The 14401-nt window shown below is 39.2% G+C and overlaps 1 protein-coding gene across 1 annotated transcript; it reads left to right on the top strand.

The window, feature by feature from the left end:
• Positions 1-630: 630 nt before the first annotated feature.
• On the top strand, positions 631-13690 carry LOC149262532 (putative peroxidase 61). Its single transcript, XM_089380336.1, has 5 exons — positions 631-1051; positions 10166-10455; positions 11222-11410; positions 11551-11710; positions 13230-13690. Exons 1-5 carry the CDS (start codon positions 631-633, stop codon positions 13688-13690), a joined length of 1521 nt encoding a protein of 506 aa, XP_089236462.1.
• Positions 13691-14401: the final 711 nt, after the last annotated feature.

The raw sequence follows: 14401 nt of genomic DNA, 5'->3' as shown, positions 1-14401 counted from the left end.
CAAAACCAGATCCTATTCTGTCCTATTGATTTAGAGGAGGTACACAAGGTTCTCAAATCATTTGCAAAGGATAAATGTTTGGGTCTGGTTGGCTGGACAATAGAATTTTTCTTTCACTTTTATGATCTTGTTGCAAATTATTTATTAATGATGGTCAAAGCATCTCGGAGACTTGGACAAATCTTGGGGGTCATTAACTCGACATTCATTTCCCTCATCCCCAAGATGTCTTCCCTGGAATCCTTCATGGACTTCCGACCTATATCACTTTGTAATATTACTTACAAGTTGATATTGAAGATCATTGTTGAGCGTATCAAACCGGTACTATCGACACAAATATCCAAGGAATAGTTCGGTTTTCTAAATGAAAGGTTGATCCATGATGCGGTCACTACGTCCCAGGAGTGCATAGATCTCCATAAAGCATATGATTGCATTGATTGGGCATGCCTCCACATCGTCCTGTCTAGGATTGGCATGGATATTCACAATACTGAATGGATCATGGCCTGTGTGAGGTCGGTAAAATTTGCGGTCATTATAAATGGATATCCTATTGATTTTTTCGGTGTTAGCAGGGGTTTGAGATAGGGGTGTTCCCTCTCACCCCTTCTATTTATCCTTGTAATGGATGGTCTTAGCCACCAAATCTGGATGACAGGTGAAGCAGGACATTACTCTGGCTTGAAGATGGGATGGGGTATTTATATTACTCCTAGCTTTTTTGTGGATGACATTCTTACATTTGGGATTATATCTCGGATGCAATGGAACTATCTACAACAGATTTTTGACAGATTTGGTATGGCATTAGGCTTAATCATTAATGCTGGTAAATCAATTTTATATTACGGCAACAGGGAACAAGATGAAATTTATCACATTGCTGATAATTTCGGGGTGACTGTCAGGCCCTTCAGTGAAGGTATTACATATATGGGATACAAGATCAAACCAAACAGTTACAGAAATGGAGATTGGACATGGATAGAGAATAAGGCGACGAATAAAATATATAGATGGGATCACCGCTATCTATTTCTCGGAGGTAGGGTCATAGTGGCGCAATCAATCTTGCAACAGATCACAATATACAGGGCACACTTGTATAGTATGTTCGTAGATATTTTGAACAAAATCTGCAGTGTTATGATGAACTTTATTTGGGCCAGATCGTGACAACACAAAATCCACCTCATCATATGGGAGAATATTTCTATCCCAAAGAGATATGGAGGTTGGGGAATCATGGACATAAAAAATTTCGACAGGGCATTACTGATGAAATCATTGTGGCGGGCACTTTTTTTCTGTGAGTACATGGAGTGACATTATCAGGGAAAAATATTTTACAAACAAAACAGTGGAGGAATGGATAAGGGAAGGGCTTATTGGAAAACATATTGGGTCAAATATTTGGAATGATTTCAACAAAATCTGACAATGTTTCTTGGAGCACATATGTTGGAAGATAGACAATGGACATAACATCATTATAGGCAGAGACAAAATAGAAGGGATGACCCAGAATCACATATTGGGGGCATAAATCATACAAAGACTACAATCGAGGGGATATTTCTTCATTGCACAGGTCATCGGGACATGGCGAGATCACTTCCCTATTTGGAAAACTGGGGCAGAAATTGGCCTCACAGGAATCAATGCTGACAGATAGAAAAGATATATATTTGATATCAATAGCACTGGTATATGTAGAACGGGTGATCCAGATATAAATAGGAACGAAACAAATTACAGATAGGACCATACATATGGAGATGCAACATAAATAATACTTCATTTCATTACTGTAAAATATTGAAATATGCTTACAAACAGAAATGGAAATAAACGAGCTAAGGCGATGGTAGCTTATCTCTGAGAAGAGATGTGGTGGCTACATGCCTCTGAGCTATGTTACAATGAGGCTCGAAGGCCTATTTATTGTTGAGAAACAATGGAAAACCCTAAACATCCAAAAACCTAACCCTAGAAGATGAAACGCCAAACTATGGGCCCTGTTTGGGTAAATTGGTACATCAACTTCCCGGGGTCGTAACTTTGGCATACGATCTTTGTTTGGCACGCACAATATCTTGCTAGAAAGATCTATCCAAGAATTACTATTTTTGGAAGAGCAACATCGGTCCTTGGATCCATCTTGCTCCCAGTTTTCCCAAAAAATGTCGTTTAGGGCCTCAAAACGGCTCCGGAAGTTTAGGACCCGAAAAATTGCTAAAAATAGTAAATTGTGCTACAATTAAGGAAACTGAAAAGCTGAAAAAAACAATGGTGGGGGTCCAAGTGGACTTGGTGGGTGGCCACCAATATCCACCTGGATCATTCCTCCCCCCTTAGGAAGCAATGGTCCCCATTGCATTGAGTTCCTCCATGAGATGAGGAAACTTCTGTTGAACTTGGTCCCTGGTGAGCCACTTGCCCTAGTGAAGGAGTTGGCCTGCTTTCACAATTCAATACAGTTGGATATTCTGTTGGTGAGTGTGCTTGATTTGTGTGTCCATGATCCGACCAGTTGCAGCTTGTTTCATGGAATCTAGATTTAACTCTGTGGGTGTGAGTTTTTCTGCAATGTCAGATGTGTCTAGTAATGGTGGAAAGTATGACTGAAGGCGGTCCACATTGAACACTGGGTTCAGGCCAAGGAATGGGAGAATGCTGAGCTCAAATGCATTGTCTCCCACAACCTTGGTAATGGTGTAAGGGCCATATTAGAGTGGTCTGAGTTTCCGATAAGCTCCGATAAGACATTCCTTTTGCAAATGAAACCAGACTTTGTCACCCACCTAAAACTTGTGTGGCACCCGATGTTCATCATGTCGCTGCTTGTACTTGGCATTTTGTTTCTCTAGAATGTCGTGGACCTGTTGGCGAATATGTTGGATGTGCTTAATGAAGTTGGTTGCCTTATCTGTTTCGGACTGGAAATGAGCCAAATCATGTGAGTAGCTGCAAATGGCATGGCCATATCAATGGGACATAGTGGCTGGAATCTCAAGCCCACCTGAAAAGGGTTGTGGCCAGTCGAGCTGTGGAGAGCCTAGTTGTAGTTGTGCTGAACATAGGGGAGGCTCTCATCCCATGTGTGTGGATGCTTTGAGCTGTACATGCACAGAATGTGTACGATTGTCTTGTTCACAACCTCTATCTAGCCATCAGTTTGAGGATGGAGGGTTGTGGACTTAGTGACTTTGGTGTCCAGCATTGACCAGAGACTGGACCAAAATGTGCTGAGGAACCTGCTATCCCGATCTGAGATGATAGATAGTGGGATCCCAAAGTGTACCCACACTCGTTCAAAGAAGAGTTTAGCAGTGGCTTCTGCTGTGATATTCTTCTTGTAGGCCGCCATAATGGCCATCTTCGAGAACCTGTTGACGACCACAAAAACACAGTCATTTCCATGCTTAGTAGAAGGAAGGCCCAACATGTAATCCATGAAGATGGATTCCCAAGGTCAACTAGGGGCAAGCAACGAGGTATAGAGGCCTTGATTCTTGATGGTCGGTTTGGCAATGGCACAGGCAGTGCATGATCTGATGTACTTCCCGACATCCTGAAGAAGATTCGTCCAATAGAAATACTTCTGCAGTACTGCCACCATTTTCTCGACCCTAAAATGCCCAGCAGCTTGACTGTAGTGTGCTTCCCAAATCATCTTGGCATGCTCACTTGAAGGAACACATAGGTGACCCAGGTGGCATAACAGGGCATCCTGGAGGTGAAAATCTGGAACCTGTTGACCCTCCAAGAGTGTCTGGTATGTGTGGCCGAATTCTGGGTCGCTTTTGTAGAGAAGTGGCCAATCACAAGTGTTGTTCCCACAAGAGTTGAGCACGGTGGTTAGCGCCATGATCGGTGGTCGACTGAGGCAATCTGCGACATTATTGGCGCTCTCCTTCTTATACTTGATATTCAAATGGAACTGTTGCAGGTATGTGGATCACTTCTGATGGCGATCATTTTGAAATTTCCCTTGGGTATGTATGAACTGCAGGGGTCGGTGGTCTGTGTGGATGATCGTTTCCTTCCAAAAAATGTAATGCTTCCATTGTCGGCAGGCCTACACAATGGAATACATCTCTTTGTCATAAGTGGGATACTTTTGGACTATGTCTAAAAGTGTCTCACTGTGATATGCCACTGGATGCCCGTGTTGAGTAAGGATGACCTCAATAAAATAGTTAGAGACATCTGTCTCGACCTCAAATGGTTGTTCCAAGTCTGGTAATGCAAGCACTGGTGCCGAGCAGAGGTGATCCTTCAACTCTGTGAATGCCTTGTGTTGAGATTCAGACCAAAAGAATTTTGCTTTCAATCCTCCTTTGGTGACTTGACTCAAAGGCCAAGTGATATGAGAAAATCCCAACACGAACCTACGATAGAAGTTGGCAAGACCTAGAAAGCTGTGGAGCTCTGTCAGAGTGGTTGGAGCTGACCAATCCCGAATGACTTAGATCTTGGCTAGATCCACATGCACCCCCCGTTCATCAATAATCTATCCCAAATACTGAACCTGGGTCATGGCAAAAGTGCATTTCTCCAAATTGGCACATAACTTGTGTTGCCGCAGTGTTTGGAGAACCTATCGGATGTGGTGGAGGTGTTCTTCCCAACTCTGGCTAAAGATCAGCATGTCATCCAAGTATACCACTACAAATGAGTTGGTGAATGGCTGCAAGATGTCATCCATTAGCCTCATGAAGGTTGCAGGAGCATTCGTCAATCCAAAAGGCATAACCAACCATTCGAAAAGGCCCTCCTTGGCTTTGAAGGCAGTCTTCCACACATCAGAGGGTTTGATTTGTACCTGGAGATATCCTGACTTCAAATCGATCTTGCTAAAATATTTTGTCCCCTTTAGTTGGTCTAGGAGGTCATCAATCCGTGGGATCAGGTACCTATTATGGACAGTGATCTTGTTCAGCGACCGATAGCCAATACAGAGTCTCCAAGTCCCACCCTTCTTCTGTACCAACACGATCGGGCTCCCACAGGGCGATGAACTCGGACGGATGTGACCTTTCTGCAACAGCTCCCGAATCTACCTTTTGATTTCATCGTTCTCTAGAACAGAGCACCGATAGATTGGTCTATTGGATAGCGGCACACCTGGGGTCAGATTTATGGAGTGCTTGACCTGACAGTGCAGAGGAACCCCTGCGGGGGAGGTGAAGATGTCCTCGTACTCCTCCATGACCTTGTCCATCTGTAGTTGTCGTGTGGAGGGGCCCTGTCTGGAGGTCATGGCCACCATATTCTTCTTTCCTTGAGGGCGTATCATCAGGAAAACAAATTTCCCGGTTTTGGAAATGAGCTTACTGCATTGTTTTGTAGTAACCAAAGAGATGGCGGTAGGTGGTGCTACCTCCGGTATCCTGTACAACTTATTTCCCAAAGTAATAATAACAGCATGGGGCCTTGATTCATACATAGCATGTCGCTTCCACAAGTATTTTTGTCCTAATAATACATCACAAACATCAAGGGGAGCAACATCACATAATACCTCATCTATGAAGGGCTTGATGTTGTATGGAAGGTGACATTGCTGGCTTATGCGAAGATCCCATCCTTGGTGAAGCCACCTGATCATGTACGGTTGTGGATGTGCTGTGGTTGGTAAGCCCAGTCGCTTCATGACCTCTGCCGAAATGAGGTTCTTTTGGCTCCTACTATCAACAATGAACTGTAGCGGGGAACCCTTTACCTACATCTGGGAGTGGAAGAGACGCTCCTCCTCCTCTAGATCTTTGGGTTCCTCCATCTGGATCATCGTGGTGGCAACTGTGGCATTGGGCTCTGTATCGATAATCTTCTTCCCTTTATCATTCCCCTTGTTGGGTTCTGACTCAGAGTCAGAATATGCGTCTGATTCTAAAACCTTTAGCTTGGCCACCAGTGACTGCTTGGCCCGACACTCACTTGTGTTGTGAGTGGAGCTCTTATGGAACTCACAACACCTTACTATGTCCTTTTTCGGCTTCATGGCGTTGTTCTTTGCTTGCAACTTTGGCAAGTTGTATTGGGCCACCCCGCCTTGGTTTTGTCCTTTGTTATACGGTTTGGGGGCACCTTTCCCTTGCTTCGGAATCGCAGATCTAAAGTCTCGCTTCTTCTGTTTAAACTTTTTCTCGATCTTGACGGCATATCGGTATGCTGTGCCGAGCGAGGAGATGTTCACGGATTCTATTTCTTCTTGGATGTACTTGTGCAGGCAGCGGTATTTGAGTACCAAATGCTGCTCTGAATCCTTGATACTCAACTTTGTGCAAAGGGTATGGAAAATATTGGTAAACTCTGGCACGTCTTGGTCCCTTCCCTGCTGCAGCGTGGTCGACTTTATTTATTGATCCTCATAGCTTCCAACAGGGTAGTACTGCTCCTTGATGGCAGTGCGGAATGAATCCCAAGTGGGTGTGGCTGAAAATAGAGAGCCTGTGCTTTCATCCTTCTGCTAGTAGTAGGTTTCCCACCAGTCCTTGACGTGGGGGGCAGCTTTGAGAAGAGGAAAAGTAATATTTTCCTGGCCGGAAAAATCATGAACATAAAAATACCCTTGTAGCAGATTTAACCATTTATCTATGACGTCTGCATCTATCTGACCCTCAAATATGGGAATGTCAAAGTTAACTTGTACCTTAAAGGGTGTGGTGCTTCCAGAGTAGCTGTTGGAAGTAGATGTGTCACCCCTGGGTAGCCGCTGAAGGATCTGGGCAAAGTTGTCCATCATTGCATTCCTTTGTCGCTCGAGGGCCTCTTCGAGCAAGATTTTGATAGGATCTCCTGTCCCCTCATCTTTCTTTTCATCCGCCATGGGAGGCCGTCAAGATTTGCGAGATTGGTCTTGCAAAGGTTCGACCAGTTCAAGCTCTAACTCCTTATAGCCCGACCTCGTTAGGGACATGCAAAGAAAGACAGAGAAAGAGCAGACCGCTCTGATACCACTGATCCGGATTTAAACAGGAACACAACAAATTACAGATATGACCTTACATATAGAGGTGTAGCAGAAATAATACTTCATTTCATTACTGTAAAATACTGAAATATTCTTACAAACAGAAATGGAAATAAACTAACTAGGGCGATGGTAGCTTATCTTTGAGAAGAGATGTGACGGCTACATGCCTATGAACTGTGTTACAATGAGGCTCGAAGGCCTATCTATTGTTGAGAAACAATGCAAAACCCTAAACATCCAAAAACCTAACCCTAGAAGATGAAACACTAAATTATGGGCCTCATTTGGGTAAATTGGTACATCAACTTCTCGGAGTCGTAACTTTGGCATACGATCTCCGTTTAACGTGCACAATATCTCGTTAGAAATATCTATCCGAGAACTACTACTTTAGAAAGAGAAACATCGCTTCATGGACCGATGTTGCTCCCAGTTTTCCCAAAAAAACGTCGTTTAGGGCCTCAAAACAGCTCCGGAAGTTCAGGACTCGAAAAATTGCTAAAATTAGTAAATTGTGCTACAGTTAAGGAAACTGAATAGCTGAAAGAAACAATGGTGGGGGTCCAAGTGGACTTGGCGGGTGGCCACCAATATTGACCTAGATCACTTAAACATCGAAAAACCTAACCCTAGAAGATGAAACGCCAAACTCTGGACCCTGTTTGGGTAAATTGGTACATCAACTTCCGAGGGTCGTAACTTTGGCATATGATCTCCATTTGACACACAATATCTCGTTAGAAAGATCTATCCGAGAACTACTACTTTGGGAAGAGCAACATTGATCCATAGACCCATGTTGCTCCTAGTTTTCCCAAAAAATGTCGTTTAAGGCCTCAAAATGGCTCCGGAAGTTTAGGAGCCGACAAATTGCTAAAAATAATAAACTGTGCTACAATTAAGGAAACTGAAAAGCTGAAAGAAACAATGGTGGGGGTCCAAGTGGACTTGGCGAGTGGCCACCAATATCCACCTGGATCATCCGGGATGGGGGAAAAGATCACATGGGATGGCATGGAACACAAGGGGGCCATTAGGGTGGCGGATAACTATCTGTTCATGCTAAATCAGAAAAATGGCTTTAAACCAAGATTGTATCTGCAAATAGTTCTGAAAATTACAGATTCCAATCAAGATGATATTATACACTTGGCTTGTGTGGCAGAACAAAACATTGACCTAGGATAATCTAGAAAAGAGGGGCTTTCATGGACCAGGGAGGTGTGTATTGTGCAGAGGGGCTTTGGAAACTAATCTACACCTTAAGCTGACTTGCCCAGTTGCTGCTCATGTATGGACATGGTCATCTAAAATGCTTTCTTTTATCTTACAATCACACATTACTATTGAGCAATTTCTAATTGGGTGCAATACAAAAAATTGTTGGCGTCGGACAATTCCTATTCTTATCTTCTCGGAACTGTGGATGGCCTTAAATGCCATAATATTTGAGGACTGGCCACTCAACACAAATCAGATTATGGCCAACATTGTGAAATGGATGGGTCCTATTGAGATAAAAACCTCTCCTCCTTGAGACATGAGCATCTAGCTACAACCAATATAGATTGGTTTCCCAATGAGATATTTTGACGGAGTTGCACAAATAAGACTATGTGGATGTGGAGGTTGGGTAAGAATCACACAAGAAAGGCACTACAAAATACACTGGCATGGTGGGAACAGATCCAATATGCGAGCAGAAACTCTGGCAATGTGGGGGACTATGTGGTATGCAAAACAATTGAATATTCAAAATCTTCTGATTATGGGAGACTCAAAAGTACTGATTGAGTATATGAATGGCAACAACTCCATATCTCTACTACACATGGTGGGTTGGTTCGAACATCTACGGATCCTCAAAGACTCTTTTCAACATATCACTTTCTCCCACATTCCCAGGGAACAAAATACAATTGTTGATTCTATGTCAAAAAGGGGACTTCGGACAATGGCAGATATCTTGATCATATACAGGTTTGATGGGGACGAGCTCATGGAAGAGACAAAGATTCCTCTCCCATGGCGATAAAATGGGGTATTACTATCATGCAAGATAATCATCTGTGGTTAACATGATAGGGGACTGTAATTTGGGTGTTTTTGTTACTATGTATGATGATACACCTCGGGGTATTTTTGTTACTATGTATTGCGAGTGTGGATACTAATTATATTACAACACTCCTCGGATACATTTGGTACGGGTAGATGATGAAAATCTGATATGTAGACAACTGTGATACTTTATGTTTGCCAAATTATGTATTTTTGAAAATTGTAGTGGTTCATATATAAATACCAGTAAGTTTTTTCTCTCTTATGAAAAAAAAAAAAATATTATGAAAAAAAATATTTTTTTAAGTTATTTTTAATCATTTTTAAAATTTAATTTTAAATTGTTTAATATGTAAAATTCTAACGTGCAAAAAAATTTAAGTGTTGAATGTAATTAGGCATTAAAAAAATAGTTTAAATAACAAAAAATAATTTCAAGAGTTGAATGTAATTAAACATTAAAAAATATCTTAAATAAGAAGAAAAATCACAATCTTACTTCAAATTAAATTATCTCATTAAAAAAAACCTATTTTGCCGGAATGAGCTGGCAGCTGCAATGCAACAAATAAAGGATGCATTTGCTCGGGTTATAAATCTGATAAGATTCCCATTGCGAACTGTATAATTCAGCCGATCGTCAGTGGTTCACAACAACATAGGCATTCGCAGATTTTAACGAATAAGACTTTCAATTTTTGAATGATTCCTTTGGGTGAACTGAGTTTCACAGTGCCTGCAAATGTTCAACTTTTCGTGAGGCGGGCGCCCCCTCGTGCTTCGTCGAAACGAAATAACGTTTTTATAATGTAACTGTAAATGCGTATGTTCCCCGTCGGTCTGCGAATTGATTAGATACCCCTACTCCACTTTCTGCACGCTAAACGAAAGCACCCGGAAGGAATCTCAAGAGCAGGCATGGTGTGGATTCTCGTGGCCACATGTGATGCCAGTCGTTACCCTCGGCGCAAGATTTGGAGCTCATCCTTACGGATCGCAAATCCAGGCGGTTTTCTCTGCAAAGAAAATCTTAAAAACTCGCTCACAGCCCAATTCTTCCAACAAGCATTGCTTCCTGCTCCTACTCGACTGATATACCGAATTCGAGTTTTGCAGAAGGAAAACAGACAGTTGTTGTTAAGGCTGCAATGGCTCTACTTGACGCGCTCACGCTCTGGTTGTTTCTCTTTGGGTTACTGTCACAGAGTGCTATATTATTGGTATGGGGCACAACCTCTTCAGTTCCAACTGCCGGAACAATGGTCCACTTCTACAAATTCGACAAGATCAGGAGATGTGCTGATGTAGAGGTTTTTGTAAAGGAAGTTGTGCAGAAATGGTATTTCAAAAATAAGAGTATCACTGCTGCGCTGCTTCGTATGCATTACAGTGACTGTTTTGTCCGTGTAAGCACTCTTTTCGACACTTGAACATCTATTTTCAAATCTGACGTTGTTTTCAACCCAGCACATCATTTTCTCACTGGGTTTATTTTTCCCACCATGATCTTCTTCGCCTAGTAGTATTTGGGTATCCTTAAGTCCATATTTTTCTCATTGAGTTTATTTTTCCCACCGTGATCTTTTTCTCTAGTAGTATTTGGCTATCCTTCAATCGATTATAGATTCCAGAATATTGTGTATCTTTAAATCGATTGCTGATGCCAGAATATTGTGAGATCTGACAGACACTTCACCCATATTCATTCCAAGATTCTATAATTTACTTCACCCATATTCATTCCAAGATTCTGTAATTTACTTAAGCTCACTCGTAATGTTGGGTATCTTTAGTTTCCAGTGAATGATCAGTTTTTTCATTTTGAGATTATTGTATAAGTAATTTTAAGCAGTTTTAATATGGACGATTCATCAAATGTGATTCATCAAACTTTTATTTTCAAAAACCACACTTAATAATGTGAAACAAAAACCACACTTAATAATGTGAAACATCAATACTATTTATCTTCAAAAATCACATTGGAAACATCGTTCATCTCTAAAAACCACACTTAATAATTCAAAACACCATTAATATTATCTGAAAACCAAAGTGAATCATATCTGATAGTATGTGGAAAAACAGTACTTTTGCCACCAAAATTACTTTCGAGGGACTTACTGGTTTTTTTTTTTTTTTTAAGCTTAGGTTAACACTGTATTGTTTCAGGGCTGCGATGCATCCATTCTTCTGGATGGCTATAATGATAACCTGCCGGAGAAGAAGGCTCCACAGAATTTGGGTCTGAGGGCATTCGATGTGATCGACGATATAAAGGCTGTGCTGGAAAAGAAATGTCCCGGTGTTGTGTCCTGTGCTGATATTCTTGCTTTGGCCGCAAGAGACGTATTATCATTGGTCGGTAGCAAATTCTCTGCATTTTGTCTGTATTCACCTCAGCAATACTCGCATCTCTGTCAATTACATGGTTGATATATTCTTCTTAGACTGGATAATCATAGTTTGATTTTGAAGTAAAATGGATGTATATATTGCAGGCAGGAGGCCCTGCGTACCCGGCACCCACGGGAAGAAAAGATGGGGTAGTGTCCTCCATTAAAGAAGTAAACCTACCAGGGCCAGATATTACGCTCAACGACGCAATCGCCTTATTTAAAACAAAGGGCTTGGAGTTGGAAGATCTTGTAACTCTATTGGGTAAGTCACTCTCTGCCATTTGAGTTATTAGTGGATAAAGGTTTCAGATTTTAAGAATATTTTGATGAACAAGAGGGAAATTATTAGTGGATAAAGGTTTCAGATTTTAAGAATATTTTGATGAATAGGAGTGAAATTTTGAAGTTAATTGTTTGATTTTATGTGTATATGAGTGTCTTGAATTATTTATATATGATTAATGGTTTAAATTTATTTTAAAATTTGTAATCTAAAATATCATTGGTTGAAATTAAAAATAATTGTTTAACATCTATGCAATTTATTAAATTTTTTGTTTAAGTAAGAGAAATTAAGTGTTTTTATATTTAAAACCAATATAGATCTATTTTAAATATGGATCTATTTAACATGAGCAGAAAGAGATCAAATTTTTTCATGTGTAAACTTCTTAAGAGTGAAAAATACAATATGTTATTTTTAATTATTTAAATTGTATTTTTGAATGCTAAATAATAAGACCAAATAACTTTTTTAGCCATAAAAACATATTTATTTATTTTTTTCTTCTATATATAGATATATATGAAGTTGATATTAACATATATTAGTTAACATAGATCTTCAAATAATTTATTTAAATATCTTGTTAAAGTATTTTTGAAAAATATAAAGATCTAAACATCTAATTCATACATTTCTTTTATTTCTAATTACTTTAGAGCATATTCATTTTCTTAATTATAGTTGATATTATTTTTCTATTTAAAACATAATTTTTATTTTAAAAAAGTGCTGATGGACAGACAAACTCACACATCCCCTCATACTAAACTGTAAAATAAATTTCTCTACTCACTAAAACCCATTTAAATTTTTATCATGTAAAATTTATAATCCAACCTAGAAGAAAATAAAAAAAAAAAGATTTACAACCAGTTGGAAGTATGTAGATACATTTCAAAAGCAACACTTAAAAAAGTTAATATTAAAAAAAAAGGCATTCATTTATATTTATGATATTATACTTAGTTTGGTTGATAATATTGATAAATTTATGACAAGATTGTAAAATAATTTTTTTGGATGAAGAATTTTGATTTTATAATTAGGAATTAACGATTTTAAGTGTTTTCTCTATAGAGTTTTCAATATTAATTTTTTTACATATTTAAATTCATGTATATATTGGCATCATAACTTATAAAATGGATAGTTGGTAGATGCACCAGGGTTTATGAAACGACTAGGTTTTCTTTAGCGTAAAATTTATTTGCAGGATTCTCCTCACCGTGTAGGTATTAGAAAGCTATTTAATGCAGACAGAATGTTTCTGTCTTTACAGTTGATTTTAAGTTTTCACTATCTTTTAGCTTTTGATAAAATAGGCTAGAAAATTATAATTAATTATTAATTATAAATATGCTAACTTTATTTAACTTATATACATCAATTTAATTTAATTTGAGTGTGTTATTAGATATAATTTTCTATAGATAAGAGGTTCTGTGAGTATAAATTAATAGAATCCTTGACTGTAAGATGTGAATTTCTGGTTCAGGAATGCATAATGTTGGAAAGGCCCACTGCCAATACTTCAGAGATCGACTGTACAATTTCAAGGGAACTGGGAAAGCAGACCCAACCATGGATCCATCTCTTGTAGCATCGTTGAAGCAAAAATGTCCTCTGGAGGGTGCGACCAACGACATAAAAAAGGACCCTACAGTGTTTATGACCCCAGCGTCTGGTAAAGATTACGTGTTTGACAATAGTTATTACATGCAAGTTCAGAGCCACAGAGCTCTTCTGGCGATTGATCAAGCTCTGGCCTATGACAATACCACATCTGCTCTTGTGAAGGAAAATGCCAAAAATTTCGATCTCTACAAGTTCTCAGTTGCTTACTCCATGAGCAGAATGAGCCTTATTGGCGTCTTAACAGGGACACAAGGAGAGATCCGCCACAACTGCAGGATCATCAATAAGAACAACCCAAACTACAGAAAGCCAATGACTTAATTCAGGACTCATACCAAATTCAATCTGTTGGTAGGATACGTTAGAATAAGGTGGTCACGGGTTCGAAACCCAATGTAGAAGATTGTGTGATTTTGATTTTGATTTTCAGTGGGTACTCATGTAAATTCCTACGTTGTAGTATCACAGCAGAATAACAAGGTTTCATGGTCGTTATGATCAAAATAAGTGCTCTATAGCCGACGCATTTTAGAAAAATAATATTGTACCATGATCACGGAGAGAAAGGGAGTCACAATTATATATATTTTATAACCATGGATGAGAGGAGGGGGCGTTGCTGTTTTACTCCAATGGTTTCATCGAGTATGAATTTTTTTATCTCAAATTCTCAAATATTTAATTATAGTTAATTGCTTGATTTTACTTTGTAGGATCAAATTTTCTCAAGTGTTCTAAATTGTGTTTCACTTTATACTTTCTCATCAAATTTTCTAAAATATTTCAAAATTTAAACTAAATAAATATAACTCACCAATATTCCAAAATTTAAACTAAATAAATATAATTCTCTAGAAGCTTCGGCTGAAATTAAGTTGAGTGAACGCCTCATATATAATGTAGAATTTGTAACTTTTATCTCATGTCACCAGGTTCTTCAAATTTTAACTTTGACGTGGTGAATTTGATCAAACCTTATATTTTAGAGTTATTGACTAAATTCATAGATCAAAATTCATTATCTCATGTAAC

Source organism: Pinus tabuliformis, chromosome 6 (genome assembly GCF_031772625.1).
Source record: "Pinus tabuliformis cultivar Carrire ecotype Pingquan chromosome 6, CPIR1, whole genome shotgun sequence".
Classification (NCBI taxonomy): Eukaryota; Viridiplantae; Streptophyta; class Pinopsida; order Pinales; family Pinaceae; genus Pinus; species Pinus tabuliformis.
This window is presented reverse-complemented; position numbering and strand designations above follow the sequence as displayed.

What these genes read in the sequence shown, in the direction of transcription:
- LOC149262532 (XM_089380336.1), top strand. Translation starts at nt 631, where the DNA reads ATGGATGGTCTTAGCCACCAAATCTGGATGACAGGTGAAGCAGGACAT. An exon ending in ACAGTGACTGTTTTGTCCGT is followed by an intron (nt 10,456 to 11,221) that starts GTAAGCACTCTT and finishes GTATTGTTTCAG; the next exon opens with GGCTGCGATGCATCCATTCT. An exon ending in AGATCTTGTAACTCTATTGG is followed by an intron (nt 11,711 to 13,229) that starts GTAAGTCACTCT and finishes TTTCTGGTTCAG; the next exon opens with GAATGCATAATGTTGGAAAG.